This window comes from Lingula anatina, chromosome 8 (assembly GCF_051362555.1).
Source record: "Lingula anatina isolate TDL-2025a chromosome 8, LinAna3.0, whole genome shotgun sequence".
NCBI lineage: Eukaryota > Metazoa > Brachiopoda > Lingulata > Lingulida > Lingulidae > Lingula > Lingula anatina.
The window spans coordinates 7,666,176-7,687,063 of NC_141774.1; the positions used below are offsets into that span (position 1 = coordinate 7,666,176).

The 20,888-nt window shown below is 36.7% G+C and overlaps 2 protein-coding genes across 4 annotated transcripts; both read right to left on the reverse strand.

Moving 5' to 3' along the window:
- Positions 1–3,276: 3,276 nt before the first annotated feature.
- LOC147760288 (organic cation transporter protein-like) lies at positions 3,277–12,107 on the reverse strand. Of its 2 annotated transcripts, none has more exons than XM_086994638.1 (10): positions 11,440–12,107; positions 9,164–9,383; positions 8,782–8,885; positions 7,316–7,464; positions 6,873–7,044; positions 6,104–6,316; positions 5,526–5,749; positions 4,892–5,076; positions 4,255–4,406; positions 3,277–3,672 (listed from the first exon to the last, which is right to left on the reverse strand). In XM_086994638.1, exons 1-10 carry the CDS (start codon positions 11,628–11,630, stop codon positions 3,588–3,590), a joined length of 1,695 nt encoding a protein of 564 aa, XP_086850764.1. In that variant the 5' UTR covers positions 11,631–12,107; the 3' UTR covers positions 3,277–3,587. The 2 variants fall into 2 exon arrangements, with proteins under 2 accessions (XP_086850764.1, XP_086850763.1); XM_086994637.1 differs by having other exon boundaries at positions 4,252–4,406.
- A 111-nt stretch (positions 12,108–12,218) lies between these two features.
- Positions 12,219–19,219, reverse strand: LOC106152500 (organic cation transporter protein). 2 transcript variants are annotated; one of them, XM_086994636.1, is made up of 11 exons: positions 18,999–19,219; positions 18,484–18,703; positions 17,673–17,892; positions 17,291–17,394; positions 16,187–16,341; positions 15,571–15,742; positions 14,991–15,203; positions 14,577–14,800; positions 13,796–13,980; positions 13,492–13,646; positions 12,219–13,199 (listed from the first exon to the last, which is right to left on the reverse strand). In XM_086994636.1, the coding sequence occupies exons 2-11, from the start codon at positions 18,672–18,674 to the stop codon at positions 13,118–13,120; spliced, it is 1,701 nt and encodes a 566-aa protein (XP_086850762.1). In that variant the 5' UTR covers positions 18,675–18,703; positions 18,999–19,219; the 3' UTR covers positions 12,219–13,117. The 2 variants fall into 2 exon arrangements, with proteins under 2 accessions (XP_086850762.1, XP_086850761.1); XM_086994635.1 differs by having other exon boundaries at positions 18,484–19,219.
- Between the last annotated feature and the right edge of the window lie 1,669 nt (positions 19,220–20,888).

A 20,888-nucleotide genomic window follows, 5' to 3' on the forward strand; every position in this document is an offset into this window, starting at 1 on the left:
TGTAATTACTTTATTTAAAAAGATTAATTTTTTACAATATTAAAAAATTCTATCGTAATTGTTTACTACCATTGTAACAAGATACCTTTTCAAATCAAACACAGTTCTCTTTATGGCGGTTACAGGTGTACAACTTATATCAGGTGAACCAATGTCTGACCTTTTTAGAGTGAGTAGGTCTTAAATGGTTTAGGGGACGCGTTACAAAAATTAAATTACGAGGCGCAATGTTGTGTTTAATCTTCATGCGTGTCCAAGTAGGTCATGTGTATAGAACTTGTTTTAAGAACATGTAACGCACCAACCTGTGTGTAAGGACACTCCAAGTGGTCTGTTTTAATCGCCTTGTAGCAAAGGAGTTAATTATTTTTCTTAACCTACACGAGACAGTCATCAAGATAGTAAATGTAGTCTAATGGTCTACTTAAAAAGAAGCTACGTTCAGTGTTATGGAAAGCATAAGTTTGGCCGCTTTACTTGTTTAGAAGTGGTTATTTGTTTATTTCAAAAGGTGTTACGTCACGGTAAAATATAAAATAAAAGTACTAATAAAGAAATAAACATACGATGCACTAGTGTTGAGATTGTTGTTACTCGATCTACAAGAATACCATGTTCGTCGTGAAACTGATCGCCACTGAGGCATTACAAGAAAATGTGTAAGTCTACAGGGTTACTACTTAATATGGAATATTTTTTATCATTGTTATTTTTGAGTGCTGATTAAATATTTTTTGGCTTGATTCATCAAATAAGTATATCATTGAGTGAGAAAAATATCCAGTCTTCTATTGTGAGATATTTTGGTCAATAATCTCAAATCTGACATAAGATGTCATTCAAAAGAAGAGAACACCCCCAGAAATCCATATCAACAGTTTGATGTCAGTATTAACTTTAAGCTAAGATATTAAAGAAAATGATAGCCTCCGGACAGTGATATGTTACACAGTCAAAGAAATCATTACAGTAAATCATGAAAAGTCATCAATAGCGGGTATGACCTCCAGCAGCCGCTTGCAGCGCCCTCATCCTATATGCCATACCCTGTGACAAGTTTTTTAGAGTTTGGATGGGGGATATCATTCCACGCAGTGATATTTGCCTGTCGCACTTCGTCACTATTTACCGGCCGATGACCATAGCTATTAATTCTCTGAGTTACTTCCGCCCACAGATTTTCGATTGGGTTCATTACTGGGGAGTTTGCAGGCCAGGGCAGTTGCTGAACCCATTGGTTTTGAAGAAAAACAATGATTCTGCTAGCTCGATGTGGGGTTGCACAGTCATCTTGGTACACAAAGTTGTTCCTGAAGATGACTCTTACAAATCGAAGCATTGTCTGCTGTAGAATGTCTCTGTAGGAACCCTGGTTGAGGTTGCCTCCTAGAAAAACCAACTGGTTCTGGGCACCGGCATGGAATGCTCCCCAAACAGAGACGTTACCACCCCCTGCTTGCACCCTAGGTAGTACACAATCATCGTTTTATGCCCCTCGCACACGTCGGCGGACACGGATTCGACATTCAACCCCCCAAATTCCATATCTGGCCTCATCACTGAAAACGACGTGATTCCAGTGTTTTGGCTGCAAACGCACGTGGTCCCCAGCCCATTGCAGACGTCGCTGTATATGACCTGCTGTTAACAGTGGTTTCCCTACTGGCCTTCGTGCAAAATAACCGGCTTGCTGTAATCTCTTGTTTACAAGGAACTTTGAACGGGCGTTTGAAAGGCATTCTGCCACTCTTTTTTGAGGACACTGGTTGTCTTTGTACGACCAGCACGGCGCACTCTAAGGAGAAGGCGATCCTGTCTTCTTGGTGTGGTACGCGGACACCCTGGTGGAAGTATTGGAGTAGGTGCCCCTGTTGTAGCATTTGTTTGGAGGACTTTACTAACGGTTACTGAAAAATGTTGAATTGTCTGGCAATGGCTGTCCGTTTCTAGCCATTTTCTCTGAGGCCAAGAATCCCATAGTAAGCTGCGTTGCTTAGCTGTCGAAGCATATCTTCTCTAAGGTACCTGACAAGTTTCAGAGCGATCCCTTTGTTGCTTCTCTAAATACACTCCAAAGATTGACCAAACCCATGCGTTTTTATACAAGGGCAGAAATTGCCGAAAAGACCACCCCTCACATTTCTGACCACAGAACATGCAACTGCTTACATTAATTGTTTCGAAAGTTGCATGGAAATTAGGTAACACACCTGGCTACACCTCAGTTTTTGATTTAAAAGAGTAAGAGAGAAAATAAATACTTTGTAGAAAATTTACTCGCCAAAAAATAATATTCCATATCAAGTAGTAACCCTGTATGTGTTTTTCTCTTATTCACCTCTCTCTTTACTCTCCCCACAGGGTACCCCCCCCCCCAAATACAAACTCTGCTAATTGCTTGATTGCTAAATTAAATCACTTTACATTATTTTACATAGTTCTACATATACAATTATCAGGTATAGTACTTGAACAGAGGTTCAAAATAATATCAGATATAAGTCAATGGAAGATTGCAGATTTAATCTGGAGGGGAAGCAAATCACTAGGTATTTAGAGAGGGTTAGGATGCATCAATATTACTCTTTACATGATAATTATACCTCTTCGGGAAGTCCAAAACTAAACACGTGGAAGACACCAATTATCACTCGGTGCTCGAATTCACGTTGTCCTACGCAATCCGGTAGCCAGCTATCGCTTCCAAGATGAGACGCACTATAAATACCCAACGTTTCACACTGAACAGTATTTGTACGATCGGCAGTATCAGCCCTTTTATTGCATATATGAAGAGTGCGACCAGATCTAAAATCACAGCTTTGCATATAATCTAATAAATAAACATAAAACAGTGGCATAAAGGGGGCAAAAAGGACAACTAGTTCTTCCCTTTAGTACCGGAGGTATCCCCCCCCCCCCCCCCCCCAATCCACTCCATCCCTAAAAAATAAGAAGAGAGTATACTTGGCTTACGGACTAACTAAGAAGTGGAAAAATTAAAATATATTGGGGAAATGCATAGTACAAACATTTCAATTGATGGTATATACATTTATCTTTTTATTGAACTTGGAAGTCATCTCGTTGTAGATTCTTTAAACGCTGCATATAAAAACTTCATGTTTATGTCTTAATCATCAAAACTTCTATATTTTGTGTTGATTGAGCTCTACACAGTGTCTAAAAGTAAAGAAAGTCAATATTTCGTGTCGATTTCAGTGGATATAAAAATATTGTGACGACTGTTCGTGGTAATTGAGGATTTATCAAATATCGTATTGTATAACTTTTATTTCATGAATTTTGATAAAAACAAATACTTTTTCTTCTATAACTGTTTTCCAAATATGCATTTTGAACCTGCGTCGCGTCAATATTAAATATAGACCCAAGAAGGCCTTTGTGCTAATAAGGTCCCTAGATGGCACGTCATTCAAGACGGTCCAAATCCAAGATTCTCTAACGCAATTGATGGTCGTTGTCATCACACTAGTAGCACTTACTGGGTGGATAAAAGAAGAATCGCCTTTTTTGTAGCACTGAACTACAATTCTTCTTGTCCGTGTCTATCGACAGCCCTTTCATTACAAGGCAGTATTCTCCATAATAATGCTATGAACCTGTGACCGATTCCCGTTTTGATAGGCAGTGGAACTGCGTTGGCGGGGGCTACAAAATGGAAAAGAGAAATTTAGGTAAATAAATACATAGTATTTGAAGTATTTCACCCCTCCCCACACTTACCTTCGTCTCCAATGCAGAGTGCTCTGTCCATGAGTATTGACGCCGGGGTTTTGTACATATTTCATCTTGAAGGGATAATAACTCTTCGTTTTGGCCAAAAAATGAATTTTCTTGGAGTAAACAACAATTTTTCCCATCCTCTCCCATGCTTACCAATGGTTAATGAATCCATTTTTACATTCAAAGTTAGTCCCTGGTTCTTTTCTAAAAAGTTTTTTTTTTTTTTTTTTTTTTTTTGTTAAAATCTCTTAAGAGATTATAACAGAGTATAGACATTAATGGAGGTCACGTGATCTGAAGACAAGCTCAGATATCAGAATAATAGCTATAACTGCTGTTTTTGTCGTAAAACAGAATATATTATATTTCAATGAGTTATTCACAATGTTTTTATTGTGAAATATAGATCTCATACGAAGAGTTATTATCCCTTTAAGATAAAGGCATATATTTTATCTATAAGATTATACATGTACATGCAGATAGCAGCGCAAAATGACTTACTACCTGAAACTGTTTGCGTCTTCTACGGTTTCGGGTAGATCTCTGTTTGCTGTCTCCGGCAAAGGGATGGTGCACATTGTTGCAAATATGGCCGCGGCTCCAAATATCACAAGCGGCAAGGTATCCTTGCCAATACTCTCCACTTGAATTTCTCTCTGAATTAAACAAATGGAAGTGAAGATGTAGATACATGTAGCAGAAATTATAATTACTTCAGTCAAGGAGGTTATTTATTTACCTCCGTTTGTATGTTTCTTTGTTTGTTTGTGTGTTTGTTTGTCATTAGCCTGGATGGGTCTTGATGAAATTTTAGGGATAAGTCAGAAATCTTTTACCTTTTAAGTTACTTCATTTTTGTGACTATATGTGATTGAGTTCAACATCTGAATGCAAGAACTGTTTTAAGGTTCTTCACCTTTGCGGGATAGGGTCAATCGCATTGACCAGTTGTGCAATGAATCTACCACAAATCATCAAGGCAGACCTTATCAAAGGTCAACGCTCTCTGATCCATTTTTTTAGTTATAATGATGAACGAGTGAAAAATGCAAACAAAGAAAAAAGCTCTTAAACAAACTGAAAAATAAACACAACATGCAAGGCGTCTTGAATCGACTTATAAGTGTTATTTTCAGCTCACCACGATGACAGGAGATAGCATGGTCCCAAGACTGGCAGACACTAAAGCCAGACCGAGGCTGAAGTTCCGGAGGACCGTGGGGAATATTTCAACACCCCAAATAAATATGATGTTATAGCTTGCAGCGATGCCAAACTTCCCGACTGTAGACAGTGTGATCTTTATAAAATTGGTAGATTCTAGTTCTGAAAGACAATATGCATGCTTAACAGACACATTTACATTCGATAGAATAAACCAAAACTTAAAACTGTTTTACATATTTGAGCTACAGGTACGCTTTCTATGTTCAGAGTGACAAAAGTGCACAACTTTTACATTAAAATATTAGAACTTCTTGATTACATTTTTAAAGATTACATTTTTAAAAGTCCAGCTGTTCGATTTAGTTAGTCATTTACTATATTGAACAAGGCGCTTAGATGACTGTAAAGTCTGGATAGACAGAACTTATGCCATTAAGAAAAACAAAAAATACAGTATTACAAATGTTGTTTTGAGGTAATTAAAGCCAGTATATGTAATCAAAATAACATTTATAATATAAATACTACAACTTTTAATATTATTACTACTTGTAATAATAATGATAATTTATTATTATTATAACTATAATTTTTATAATTGTTATTACCGTTATTTGCGTACAACTGTACAAGGAGAGACGAGAGACATGCCAGGCCGCCCACTACCATACATATAATGTATATCCTCTTCCTTCCAAATCTGTCGATAGTGAAACATAATGCATATGCAGGTAACTCCACTATACAGAGGAGAAAGAAGTTAAGGTAGAGGTTTCCAGACATGTTCCCTGCGTGAAGATTTATTCCAAAATACGTCATATTTAAGACAAACCTACAAAAGAAAAAAATTACATTAACAATAGCACATACAATATTATTTCTTTTTTATTTGGGGCTGGAGTCGGGCAAGGCTTTACGAGTACGAGAAGCAAGACAATGATACAGTGGCAATTTGCCGAGGAAAAAAGGACACAGGTAGATAGGAGTGTCCTTTATGTCCTTAATAGTGTCCTTAATACAACAGTTGTAACATGTTTCCTTGTTGTACAGTATTTTTCAGACCAATCATTCACAAAGCTATTTGTATTCACATCAATTTGGTTTTGATGTACATATATATACATTTAAAAATGCGTTTATGAAATGTACATGTAATAAGTAATTTAGCCAAACATGTCACACACACCAGTTGATGTACAGAAGCAGCATTTTAACCATCAGTCTTGGCGCACGCAGTAAAGCCCGAGCACTTGAAGTTGGGGGCTCGTTGATTTCAACTTTTTCCACCAGACGATTGGGAAGGGTAGTCTTGTTAATTCTCGCTGTACGTCTTAAAATTTTCTCAGCTTCTGAATGGCGTCCTTTAGTAAGCAACCATCTAGGAGACTCGTGAAGCAACCTGAGTGACAGAAATATATTTGACATACCGACATTGAATCCGGTAGTAGTCTTTCTTAAGGGCATGGTCCACAAAAAGTTTGGCCTTAATGTTAATACCAACCGATTTTCAAACGCCATGTGAGGTTATGTGACGTAACATGACAATAACCAGACATACAATGTTAAAACAAAACAATTGAACGCATGTTAAGTCCAAGAATCGCTTCTTGTTGAACGTAGCTGAGGACAATTGAAAACTATGAGTTATGACGACAATCTGAAAAGGCAAATTAAGGGTCGGTAAGTCGGAGGGAATACTATTAACACTTCGTAAATTTCGTTACATGTATGAATTTGGCGGGAAAATCCTGGCTAGGAATGATTTCACATTTTCCAATGTCTTTTCTGTGTATTTTTATTCATCCGTGTGAAAACATTGTACTTTGTACCTTTTTTATTTACATAGCCCATTAAATGAAAGATTTTTTATAAGTAAATGTATTATTTGGAATATGTATATTGTTTTTCTTACATATAAATTTTGATAGGTGTTATACATGAATTGCATTACTTACCACAACATTACAAGAGCCAGTAACAAAAATGGCGTCGCCACTGCTATCTTGAGATAGCGCCAGTCTCGCAGGAAGTAGGCTATTCCTGCAGTAACTGCCCCTCCCCCCGCATAAATGATCGCCAACCCAGTGCCCGCTGCCATTCGTTTGCTGGGACCCACCATCTCTAAAGCTGAAACGGGCGATCATGCAGTTAAAGACATCTCTTTTTTCACAGAAATTAAATTGAGCTAAGTTATGAAAACTGTTGTCATAATCAGCCTACAAACCTGCACAACGTAAAATCAATATGCTACCTATAACCTGTGCAATTCACTTGCGTTAATTAACCGCATCTCTACTCTGTCAGTTTATAATCATACGGACAACGTATCAAATGTGCTGTTCAGTTTAATATATGTAAATGCACTGCATTTATTTGAAAGAATAGTTTAAAAACGTACCAAATGTGCTGGATGTTATGTACAAATTGCCAAAGCCGCTCAAGAACCGCATCCCTACACTCCAGTAGAAGCTTGGTGAAAAGGCCCACGCTATCCCCGCTAACCCACCGACGATCAACCCAAGAAGCAGTGAAAACTTCCGACCAACACTGAAAATCAAAATCTATATTTTTCAGATTTTTGATGAAAGTTGAGCAAAATGTTTAATTATTAGTGAAGAACATTCATAAATATAAAATCAATAACTTCCCAGCAGACATAGTCGCGTTGGATCAACGTTATAAACAGGTTGATACATTAAATTGCCGTTGATCTATCTAAATTCAACGTAGAATCAACGTTGATCCAGCCACGTCAAAACACCGTCATAATGTGACGTTGACTCAACGTTGTATTTTGGTCATTGACACAACCTTGAGGACATGGATTGTAATTTAAAATATTAATTATTGAAAACGTGATACTTTGTTTATCAATACTGTAACTAAATTAATCAAAATAATAGAAATAAGTGTTTTAAAGTAAAAGTGACAGTTGTTTTGTGTCTTTAGTGAACTAGTGAATTTCCTTAACTTGTTATTCAGAAATACATTCCAATAAACTTCCTTGCAAGGTCAGCTAACACTAGGATGAATAAGTTGCTGTAAATGTGATTGAGGGAAGTTAATAAAGTTGACAGTTCTCGGTACCCTTTTATAGATAGGTTGAGGTGACTGTGACTTTGTTATATATATATATATATATATATATATATATATATATATATATATATATATATATTAATCTAGCCATCAAACATGACCTACTGCTAAACACATCCAGGCTTTTAGGGTGTTCCATGCTTAGGTGCAAAACATGCTTAGGAGCTAAATGCGTTGAAAAAATCAGACAAAGCAGGCACTTGGATGTTTTTACAGTGCACGTTATAATTGTATGCCTGTGTTTTGTACCAAAAATAAAAACATTTCAGGTCATTTTAATGTCTTTTCATGCAAGAATGTTGTCTAACAACTGGGGTTGATACAATGCTGTTATCTGACGTTGAGTCAACTTTCAAATCCAATGTTTATCCAATGTATTATCAACGTTATGGTTCCACATTGTTTCAACGTTAAAACAACATAATTTGCCCGCTGGGTTTCTATATCTTGTCGGCGTATTAAAGGAATATTGTTTAATGATATATATAACTGTTACTAATTACAGCATTGTTTCACATATGTAGATCATATGTTAACTCTTATAAAGCGGATTAATGGGGAGAAAAAGCCCAGTTTAAACGATTCAGAGTGAGTGATATGATAACGTCCCTTCTATGTGCACGTTATAGTACAGTTCAAAACGTATTATTATTATTATCATTATTATTATTATTATTATTATTTAAAAATGCAAAACACTCAGTACAAATGGCGATGTAATACATGTTCATCCAAAATATACTTGAATTAATTCGTAATACTCACACGTCGGCCAGTATACCAAATAATGGTCCTCCAACCAAGTACCCTAACCAGTTAAAAATGTAGGAATTTGTCAGCTTTGTCGAGTCATCACAAACAAGACTGAACTAAAAAGAAAACAGTGAAAACAAATTAAACCTTAACAGATTGTATTCCATATGGCGCTGTCCACACTGTCATCGCGTATCGTTTTGTCGCGGGTGCTAACTAGTTCTAAAGTTGAATTTCATGAAAATCTAAAAAAACAAAAATGATGGTTCAGTTAAATACTAATTAGCTTTGGGAAAGGTTTCACGTTAAATACCATATCTATGGTTTCACTTGAGCTTGCAAAGGAACGATAAAAACACATACAATTGAATAATCGGTATCTAAAAAAAACTACCTGCATTGGATATGAATATGTTTCATCGCTGGTATCAAACACCCATTCTGCACATCTCTCCGGTTCTGGTCTGTCTTGGCTGACATTCCTCTGGTGCTTAATATTTGGAAAAATGGTACATTCTACATCAGTGACATTCATAAACGAAATGTCGACCATAGCTTGGTGCCATTTTCCCTGGATTTCGAAGGTGTCATTTGGAAGACCGGGTAGCTTACATCTTGAAAAGATAATTTTAAATGACTGATCGTAAAAGCGTGAATAATCATGTTGTAAAATTAATCTTACAAAAACAGGACTAAGAAAATTAATAATAATAATAATAATAATAATAATAATAATAATAATAATAATAATAATATTTGTTTGCGTTCAGCATAGTATTAATCCGAAACCAATGCATAGACAAATTTTATCAAAAGCAATAAAGTAAATTAATATCATATAGTCATAAAAATATTATAAAGCTATCTGTTCAAACACCCTCTTACACTAAAGTGTGCTCGCAAAGATCAATGTACTGTCTCTACACACATTTAAGAAGTCAAGCCATGCTCAAATTGAATCAAACTTAATATAGAAATATGCATTAGCATATTTTAAAGTAAAAATGCGTATAATGTGCTTTCAAGCGTCTTGTGCGTCAAAAACCATAAACACGGGCAATGGGATAGAAAGTTTCCAAAAAAATGGTTTCATCTGTTATTATATTGGTAACGGTCATACAATGCCAACGTTTTGACAGATTACAGGTACAAATCATCATAAAATAGCAAAAAAATATATAGATACAACAATTTGCAAAATATAAACATGGAATGCTGTTGAATCTGTGATACATAGGCCATTTTTGCTAGCTCAATTGATCAACTGAATATTTGGAGAGAAAATGGGACATAACTGCAGAATCACTGCAGAATAATTGATTTCAAAATGTACAGGTCAGTAAATTAACCATTGCTCCAAATTTTTGGAAATTTCTCGCTAAATTAATGTTGCTTCGTTATATCAGAGCTGCTTTCGCAACCTTCCATTTAAGTTAGGAAATTAAACCATCTAAATTCAAACTGCCATTATAATGCATTTGAAAGGCACAATAATGACAGCCCCTTTAATTACGTTAAGCAATAGTAAATGGCTTGTCAAAACATCATTTATCTGTTTTGATAGCATCGTGTAAAGCAGCTGTATTTTATATAAGATTATCAAATACAATACAACAGTGTGAGAGATCAGCATCCTAATCAAACAATTCGACAGACAAAAAATTAATGGCTTTAACTCGTCACCAAATATGGTAGTAAGAATCCATTGCTTTTTTATTCGAAGCTTTTCTGGAATCGCTGGTATATGATACAGGCCATTCAAAAACAATCTATCATCCTATATGTCCTGATCCTGCAATGATTTTGTGATTTTGCGTTCTATAGTTTTAAATCACCAGAGAAATCGTTTTGTTCGAAGTAACACGTTATAGCTGGAAACCAGGACATCCTCGTTGGTCTTGTTTTAATTTCTCTTTATCGTTTACATTACCGATGTAACATTTACTTATTTACTTGCATTTACTTGTTGCTCACTTTATCCTTTTGTCTGTTTGTTTTGGTAAGCACAGTTTATCTTGTTCCCGACGTTTGTTTTGACACATGTCAGTATCAACCGTTTGTTTACAGGAACATCATTTATTGTGTCAATTCGATGTTTATACATATTTTCTGAACCTTACTCAAAATTGGGTTCCCATACCTAGATCGGTCTACAGGAGCGCTCTAACTCCGAGGGGTATCTCGCAAAATAGCTCTCAGGTAAAGCCACTTAGATGTCTGGCACTGAAGCTGCGATAATTAATTAACCCCTAGCAGCTTCAGTAGGGGTGACAGACATATAGTCCCTTAAGTTGATAGCAATTTAGTGAGAATCCCCTCGGAGATAGATCTATCCACAGTTAGCACGATAGGGTCTGGGAATGGTCCCTGAAATGTCGATAGCAAAAACATCACAACTTCGTCTTATCAGTATATACACCTGTTATTATTTCATCCTAACCCATGTCTTAATATGCACGTTTTACATTTAATTCATCCGCTTTGAATAAAGCTACTTTATCCGATAGCCTCTAACCTTCCCATAGAGCCTTGTTTTCAATTAAAATAAGCTAAAATATAATTTTAGTTACTAATACTTGAATAATATTTAAAAGTTACAAATACAATGAATGAAGGCGTAAGTCAATAACTTTACAAAATTATTATTATTACTATTATAATTATCATTACCTGAAGCTGGGCGTATCTTCTATGAATACAATGGCTCCGGTCACCATACTCGACAACATACTAACTATCAAAAGTAACACATATATCAGTTTTTGGTAAGTTCCAAATTCTCCAATCAGAATAAGGATATCGTCGAAGTCCTTAATGTCACTGTCACAACAGTCTTCTCTTTCTTCATTATTCTCCTCCATGTTTGGTTGGTTCGTTGCTGTAGATGAATAAAAATCAGTCAAGAATGGCAAGAGAGTATACTAACTCACGGTACATGTACGCTTAACAATACATTTACCGTCTTTCTTATACTACATAACCCCAACCGTTCACAACGGTTTTAATAGTGGTTGGAACTGGATATATATGATGAATGGACCTCTGCTTGCTGCCACATTCCGTGAATGATCTTGCTATTCTCTTGACAACAAGAATATTGCGTTGTACTCAGGTATTTCCCAGGATTGGGAGTGCAGACAGTCCAGAATCACCACCTGTAATATCCTACCAATTTTCAGGGAGTCCAAGTATGTCTAAAGCCGTAATATTTTAAAAAAATAATAATAATAAGCCGTCCAGCCGTCGTTGCAAATATAGACCGTCTGGTGATGCTGGCGACCGTCCAAATGACGGCTGAACGGTTCGCTGGGAAAACCGAATGCTGTACTACATCTGTATGTTGAGGCAGCACATCCACCGTGGTAGTGCATTACTGTGCTTATTTACTCGATCCTACGCCCACAACATCGCAGTCTTTCGAATCTCAAGCAAGTTATTTGTGACAACTGTTGTTTTTTTTTTTTCAACCGCGCAAGTTGCTGACGTGACTGATCATGGCATAAATACGATTAATATATTGTGTAGGTTCTTACACCTGGATAAAGCATTCAGCCTCTTTCTACGACGCAAATATCTTTCCCTGGTCATTTCTTTAGATACCTCAGCCGCTTTGGAAACCCTTCTGTTTTTCGGTCAATAAAATGTCTTTTCATCGGAATTTTTTTATTCTTATAATTTACACACTTTTAAGTGACTTCTCAAAGATGAATAATAAACACAATTAATAATCAAATTATTATCTGATTACACATTTATAAATTTAAGAAGTTATCTCCAAATACGTTACCTGTGCAAACCGCAATATAAAATGAGCAGTTTTTCATTCGTTACGTGCCAAACAAAATTGGATAGCGAAATGAGACAAAACCAAGCACCTTTTCGTTCACGTCCTGCATGTTATAGTAAATTGACATCGTCTAATGGTTTATATAGAATTTTATCGTTGTGCCGCTCCGCTCCCAACGTGCGTACAATTCAAATATACCACCCCCAATTGGAAAACAGAGCTTGTTTCACACCATCAGGCTACCAGCCAGCAGCCGAATCAAAACGTTCCACAGCAATCGCCTCTAACACAATTGACGACCATGGTAATTACACTAGTCACATTTATTAGATGTATGAATGCCCTAATTGTAAAATCTGAAAAAAAAATGTCATTCCGGTGTAAAGTGACAGAGAGTTCCCCGTGATAGAGAGTCCGCTTCCCATTCACTTGTATAGGTAAGCTGCGCACTAGATTTTGACCCACTTAAGTCAGGCTAACCCTAACCATTAAAAGTATATTGAAGGTGGATGTTCTGTTACGTCGGAACCGCTAAGGGCACCACTACCACCAGCCGTTTCATCACAATGCAGTATCCTCCAGTACAATCGGATGTACACGTGCCTGACCCCCGCTTTGATTGCTAGAACTACGTGGCCTCCGGCTGTAAAATAGAAATGACAAATTTAGGAAAATGCATAATTTGTTCCAGATTCCAGGAATTTAATTAATCTCTCTCTCTCTCTCTTTCTCTCTCTCTCTCGGGAGAGATTGGGAGGGGGGATATGTGTAAATAATGTAGGAGAGAGAGCTGACAGAGAGAAAGAAAATTCAGAAGGGAGGAAAACATACTCTGAGCTGAGCGCCCAATTGTTAAGTCATTACACGTTCAATTTTGAAATAACGATTTGTATTAGTGAGCCCAATTAATAGAACCCTTCACTAAAATAACTTACTATTTAAAACTGTTTGCGTCTTCTACCGTTTCAGGGAGATCTCTGTTTGCTGTCTCTGGCAAAGGGATTGTAGACACCGATGCAAATATGGCTGCGGCTCCAAATATCACAAGCGGCAAGGTATCCTCCCCAATACCTTCCACTTGAATTTCTCTCTGAATTAAATAAACTCAAATATAGATAAAATGAACAATTGATAATTATCTAAATAGTAAATAAATGAAAAATACAAATGATAAATGACAAAGAACTTGAAAATAATAACACAACACATGATTAATACTATTTCCAGGCCATAACTCACCACGATGACCGGAGAGAGCATGGATCCAAGACTGGCACAAACTGAAGCCAGACCCAAACTGAAGTTTCGGGTAACGGTGGGGAATATTTCAATGCCCCAGATATATATGATATTATAGCCTGCAGCCACCCCAAACTTTCCGACCGTGGACAGTGTGATCTTGATGTAGTTAGTAGATTCCAGATCTAAAAGAAAATATACAACAGACAGACTCAACACTTCAAAATCTACAGTTTTAAACGTTCTTTTTCTGCTCAAACATTGTAGCCACTTTAACAGTTTCCATCTTTAGAATTACGTAAGAGTTCACCCTCTGGCACCACAAGGGTCCGTAGTATAGTATACAAACCTTAAGAAGATTTAACAATTTGAGATTAAACTCAACCGCTGTGGTGAGAATGGTAAACTAAGAGCACCAAACAGGCAATGTGATATTACAAAATTTCAGATCTTCCTGTTCCAGTATTTCCAAGGCATTGTGTTTTGTTGTTCCCAAGATCAAATTTTAGAAAAAAGTACCACTAATTGTGAGTTCTTGGTGGTCATGTTTATAATTTCATGTTTAAATCTTCTTCGCATATCTTTAATGGGTTTCCAAATTAAATTAACTATGCTTATATTTCCAAGATGGTGAATAGAAGTACAACCATGAGAAAAATGAAATTAATACATAATAATGAAAAAATTGGAATTAAGTCTAATTGTACATTAAGTTAGTTCGGTTAACCTCTCCCTATATTATTATGATTATTATTATTATTATTATTATTATTATTATCACCGTTATTTGCGTATAACTGCACAAGGAGAGACGAGAGACATGCCAGGCCGCCCACTACCATACACAAAATGTATATCTTCTTCCTTCCAAATCTGTCGATAGTGAAACACAATGCATATGCAGGTAATTCCACTATTGAGAGGAGAAAGAAGTTGAGGTAGAGATTTCCGGCCATGTTTCCAGCATGAAGGTTTATTCCATAATACGTCATATCCAGGACAAGCCTGCAAGTAAAACAATGGTACCTTATGACTGACACGTACTGATTTTTTGGAGAGGAAAGGATACAAATGTCTACTTTAAAAAAACGCGAAGCAAGGCAATTAGACCTATTATTCCTTACTAGAAGAAATTGTGTTCAATTTATAATGTAATTTATAACCAGGTAAATTTGCCAATCAGAATGACATGTACCAGTTGATGAATAAAAGCAGCATTTTAACCATCAGTCTTGGCGCACGCAGCAAAGCCCGAGCACTTGAAGTTGGAGGCTCGTTGATTTCAACTTTTTCTACCAGACCCTGGGGAAGGGTAGTCTTGTTTATTCTCGCTGTACGTCTTAAGATTAGCTCAGCTTCTGAATGGCGTCCTTTAGTAAGCAACCACCTAGGAGACTCGTGCAGAAACCTAAGAACGACAGGAAAAGATTGACCAGTTTACCTTGATTCCGGAAGTAGTTGATCTACATGTAAATTTGGAATAGAAATTATTTTTCAAATGTTTTACATGAACCGATGTCTTACAAGTCACAATACAAGGGACTATATTCGTGTCCAAGCAAAACGCACAAAGTGTTCGGTTCTTATTTTAAGAAACTTTGAAACGTGCAATCTATTTTCTTCTTCGTGTAATTAGCTTTTTGACTTTTTGGGGTAAAATATTCCATTAAATATGAATACCTTTCCTTTTCCCTCTGTGTTTTTTCTTAAATAATACATGCATATAATAATCGAAGATATGAAACATTTGGTAGATGCTGTATTGTACTACCTACCACAACATTACACAAGTCAATAACAAAAATGGCGTTGCCACTGCTATCTGTAAATAGCGCCAGTCTCTCAGGAAGTAGGCTATTCCTGTAGTGATTGCCCCTCCCCCCGCATAAATGATCGCCAACCCAGTGCCCGCCGCCATTCGTTTGCTGGGACCCACCATCTCCAAAGCTGAAACGGGCGAGAAAATTACTGAATGTTGTACAAAAATGAAACTGACCTGAATGACGAAATCAAAATTATTGGTTTCCAAAGAAGCTTAGTAATAGTATGTTTCTTACTACATAAATGAGGCGTGACGTTCACACTTTTCTCAAACGGTTTTGATGACACTACTGACAGGGGGATTGCCTCCTAATTACGACCATAAACTGCTGAGGTCACATCGGCGAGCCAGTGACGTGCCTGTAGAATCTTTACGTATGGATCGAAAACCCATGCTATACTTGTAGGTAAGGGATAACGCTATACTTTCCTTATACACATTATCAATTAATTAATATTTGATCATTATTATGTTGGTCCGCGGATCAAAGTGTTCTAAATGTACCAGAAGGGAGGCTTTCAGCAGGATCCCCTAAGCATTTGTGCAGCCTATGGCCATTGATAACATACCAAATGTGCTGGCCAAATTATACAAGTTGCTCATGCCAAAGCCCAACATAAACCGCATTCCAACACTCCACTCGTAGGTTGGTGAAACGGCCCACGCTATTCCCGCCAGCCCACTGATACTCAACCCAAGAAGCAGCGACATCTTTCGTCCAACACTGAAATATTGATTTTGTATTTTTCAGAATTTTATGGACATTGTTAATAGTTCATGTACTTCGTTAATAATTCATTCTTCGTCAAAAAGGCTGTCCAACCGTTAGCCTCTTGTGCTTTTCTTAACAAATGATCATATGACAGCAACTTTTCTTTTATTCCATATACTGTTTCTAACAAGACTGTGGTTAAGAAAAGTCAAAATACCAAAGAAAACGTAGAAGATATTAACAAGTTGTAGCATTTATTCAAATTAAGAACATGAGTCAAATCAAAAAATTATATTTCACGGTGACTTCCATAAAAGAGAAAAATGGCCATAAAGGACGCTGCCAAATGTCATCAAGCATCAAAATGCGTTCTTTAAAATACCGACTTATTTCATTCACTGTTTATAAAACTGATGAATTTTAATAAAACGAACCGATGGCGCAAATAAACCTACATGTAGTTTAAACATGTAAAAAGAAGTGTTCATTAAATTATACAAATTAATGTGTATTAAATACTTTAACACAGTTAAGGCATTTTACGTTAACACAGTTAAGGCATTGGCGTTACATATCCATCAGACAGTCATAAAATTTGCATTATCATTTCCCTCTCAATTTTACGTGAACGATATGATAACTTTCCTTCTCTGTGTGCGTTGATACTTCAGCCCAAGAACATCGCATAATTATTTGCTTTTGTATTCAATATGCAAAATACTATAGTACAGGCAACTACATATTCACACATATTCATTCAACGCCGTTCGTATTCCACTCGAGTGAATTAGTAATACTCATTTCATTTATCTGTCAAGAAAATAGGAAAACATGATAAAAAAAGCAATTTGGAAAAAAATCCTTATTAAACGTCAAATCTGTAGTACTGTGCAGACAACGTTCTAATACATGGGCAATCAACGCCACTTGAAATCTACCAGAGTAAATTATTAATACTCACACATCGGACAGCACCCCAAATAACGGTCCTCCAATCAAGTATCCTAGTACGTTGAAAATGTAGGCATTCGTCAGCTTTGTCGAGTCGTCACAAACGAGATTAAACTAATTAAAAAATAGAAACACGAAAAAACACATATCTTATTTCATTTGTAGCCTTCCAATACAAAAATTCTACTGCGTATTTTCGACGTGAATACCCTTCAGTTAATGTCCAAAAAATTGAAAATTGAAAAATTGAAAAATCCTGTACCATCTTCAATAATTGGCTCTTAATGGGACTGTTTATTAAACATAGCGATTAAAGGATTCAATTCTCCTTGCAAAGGAATAACGAAAACATATAAATGTAAATAATTGACAACTGATTAAAATATATGTACCTGCATCGGATAGGAATATGCCACATCGGTGTTGTCAAACACCCATGCATCACATTTCTCCGGTTCTGTGACGTTTTGACTGACATTCCTCTGATGGCTGATATTTTGAAAAACGGTGCATTCTTCATCAGTGGCATTCATAAACGAAACGTCAACCATAGCTTGGTGCCATTTTCCCTGGATTTCGAAGGTGTCATTTGGAAGACCAGGTAACTTACACCTTGAAATAATAATTAATAAAATACCCACAGTGTTACTTATAATGATGACATTTTAAAACTGTTCAATTTCTATACATTTAGCTGAAAGCGTACCTGAGAGTTTTCGTCCTAGCCCTTGGAAATCCATCAGTGAACTGAAAATAAGTGGCCGTGTATGGTGAACATATAGTAAGAATTGTTCGGTATAACACTGTTCCAGATATGAGACAGGTTGTACCTCCCTTGTCAACTTTCATCAGAATACCCACAGTGTTGTTATTGATTAATTTGCCATTTCACATGGTCACCGACACTTGCACCGTTAGTTATATACGTAATAGTGGGATGTGTCACAGCTTAAAAGACCTGACCTACTTATTATACACACCAGTATAACTAACACTAAGTAGCTCAGTTTTCGGAACACGGTTTCCATTAGCGGATCCAGTGCACCAATTATCAGCTCTCCTCTCCCTCGAACATTCCCACAACCAATAAATAAAAGGTCTCCAAAGAGACAAAATTAAGCACATTTTAAGCCTTGTGTCTAATGTATTATGGTAAAGAAGGCGTCGTTTACTTATTATTATTATTATTATTATTATTATTACCTGAAGCTGGGCGTGTCTTCTATGAACACAACGGCTGCGTTCACCATACTTGCCAACACACTTACTGTCAAAAGTAACACATAAATCAGTTTTTGGTACTTCCCAAATTCTCCAATCAGTATAAGGATATCATCGAAGTCCTTGGCGTCACTGTCACAACAGTCTTTTCCTCCTTCATTCTTTTCTTCCATGCTTAAATTTGTATTGTTCTTTGTTGGAGCTGAAAAGAAAATGGTTAAAAAAAATTGCCCAAAGTACGCGTTCTCGTGCTGAGCTTTGAAAATTCTCACAAATTATGTGAGATTGAGCGGGACGCTTGTCGTCTTTTAAAAATTAATTACGTACTGACACCCCAAACTGGTCACAGCGATAACAGAAGGGGTATTACCGGCACGTTATACAGTTGGTACAGTTGGAACCTATTTCTCCTAGCACTGGAATCCAATAAGTGCAGCTACGGGATACATTACATTACATTGCCAATTCACTCTCTGAAGTACATGAATGCATTATACCTATGGTTCCCTATTGCCCTGATACTTATTCGTCCAGACTAATCACAAGCTGTCATCAGCGAAGTCGACGTGGTACTCGCAGGAAGTTTTAAATCTAACCACCATCCTGTGGTTGGGGAAAAATGTTTGTTTTGTGGCAATGGTCTTCCACAGCGGTCAACCACAACGTTACCGGTCAATTAGTAGCAAACATATACGAAGGGCACATGCGGACCTGCCTGGCGTGGAAACTGATGAAATAATACCAAACAAGCTTCATAGACTCTTCATAAAGCATATTTGTTTTTGGCAACTCCCATATTTGATTTATTTGAATTACCTTAACTTATCAACTGAATTTATTGCGGCCGGGCGTTTGGAAAAGGTACTTAGAACAATGAAGCACATTTTTGGCGTCCGTTATCCAAGTTAAGCGGCCCCAGTTAAACTCAAAGCCAAAAATGTATTATTTTCTGCTAACAAACCAGAGATGTGTATGAATATGAATATACAGATGGTATAGCAAAGCAACTTCTATATTTTACGACGTGTCGTACAATATTTTTACATCAAGTTACGATCCATGGGATCATCCAGGACCTCTATTTCCAGGGTATTATGAAATTTTGCGCAAATTTATGTCATATATATTTATTTCAATTGCAAAATGTACGTATAGTATATTTTTATGGCCCTTAAATATCCTTTCCCATTTACACATGTATCTAAGTTCATTTTCATATACTGGTAACTCATAAAGTAATTGTTGGGAGTGGAATGTTTCTATTGTAAAACCATATAAGACCGTCTTGGCCCATTGAGTATGCTTGATAACAGCACTTGAGATGTTATTGACTTTATTTCACTTTATGGTGCTGTAGATTTAAATATGTTACGGTGTCCCCGAAGTGAATATCTCAAATCGCAATGTTTATCAGCTCATGATACACACATTTATGACCACTTCGGAGACCTATAAACACATGCAGTCTTTGTCAAAAAGGTTACCCTACCTCTTATTCCATTTTTTTTACAAAGCATCGCTTCACATTAGTAAACCTTTTTTTTTTCAAAAATGCAATATGTTACATGACTCGTGATACAGTAAATCCAAAAATCCCAAATTCAGAGCATACGCCCACTGAAATCTCTAGAATCTGATGTTCCGCAGTTATTTCCACAGGTAAAATAAAATGCATATAAATTTAAAACAACACCACCAAAAAAGGTCAAAGTACGCATGCATCAATTGAACTCTCAGGATTTTATGTGTATGTACCCAGAGCCATAGTATTCGTACTGAACACCCGTAAAATCCGTTTTGCCAGTATTTCAGTGCCTCCCAATAAAACACTTTCGTTTTAGTACTTAGACCCCCCTTTTTATTAATTTTCTATAAAAAGTTCTATCGCTCATTGCATGCCTGTTAGTACATGAAAAACGATTTGTTTAATGTTTATCAAGATCATTTTATCAAATTTGTCATCATAAAGAGCCGTGTATATGACCCTGCATATGTAATGACCTAGAAAGGAAAAGGAGCGTGTGACCTAGCTCCTCTCTAGATAAGGTTACAAGCACTGTATCAATTTTTCCAAACTTTTCCCCCCAAGGCTGGCATAACGTCATCCAGGTAAGTGCTGTAGTAATACTCTAAAGCATGCGATGGGATTTTTGAGGGGTAGGGCAGGGGCGGATTTAGGCCGTCTTCAGGGTCTTCCGGAAGACGGTCAGATTTTCAAGTTTACATTGACGGGTATTTAATTTTTTCTGTCGGAAGACGGTCAAAAATGGAGGATGGATCAACAAAGATAATTTGGAAGACTGTCAGAAAATATCTCTGGATCCGCCCCTGTAGGGGTGATTGCAATAACGGCCTCATCATTCCGAATGTGTATCTACAGTCCTCTA

Coding starts and splice junctions, on each gene's coding strand:
- LOC147760288 (XM_086994637.1), bottom strand. CDS start 11,630: ATGGAGGAGAATAATGAAGAAAGAGAAGACTGTTGTGACAGTGACATT. Junction 4,407..4,891: donor TGCTATCTCCTGTCATCGTG/GTGAGCTGAAAA, acceptor TGTTTAATTCAG/AGAGAAATTCAAGTGGAGAG. Junction 3,673..4,251: donor GACGCAAACAGTTTCAGGTA/GTAAGTCATTTT, acceptor TCCATTTTGTAG/CCCCCGCCAACGCAGTTCCA.
- LOC106152500 (XM_086994636.1), bottom strand. CDS start 18,674: ATGGAAGAAAAGAATGAAGGAGGAAAAGACTGTTGTGACAGTGACGCC. Junction 17,395..17,672: donor CATATTCCTATCCGATGCAG/GTACATATATTT, acceptor TTTTTTAATTAG/TTTAATCTCGTTTGTGACGA. Junction 13,981..14,576: donor GCAGTTATACGCAAATAACG/GTGATAATAATA, acceptor ATTTTCTTTTAG/ATCTGGAATCTACTAACTAC.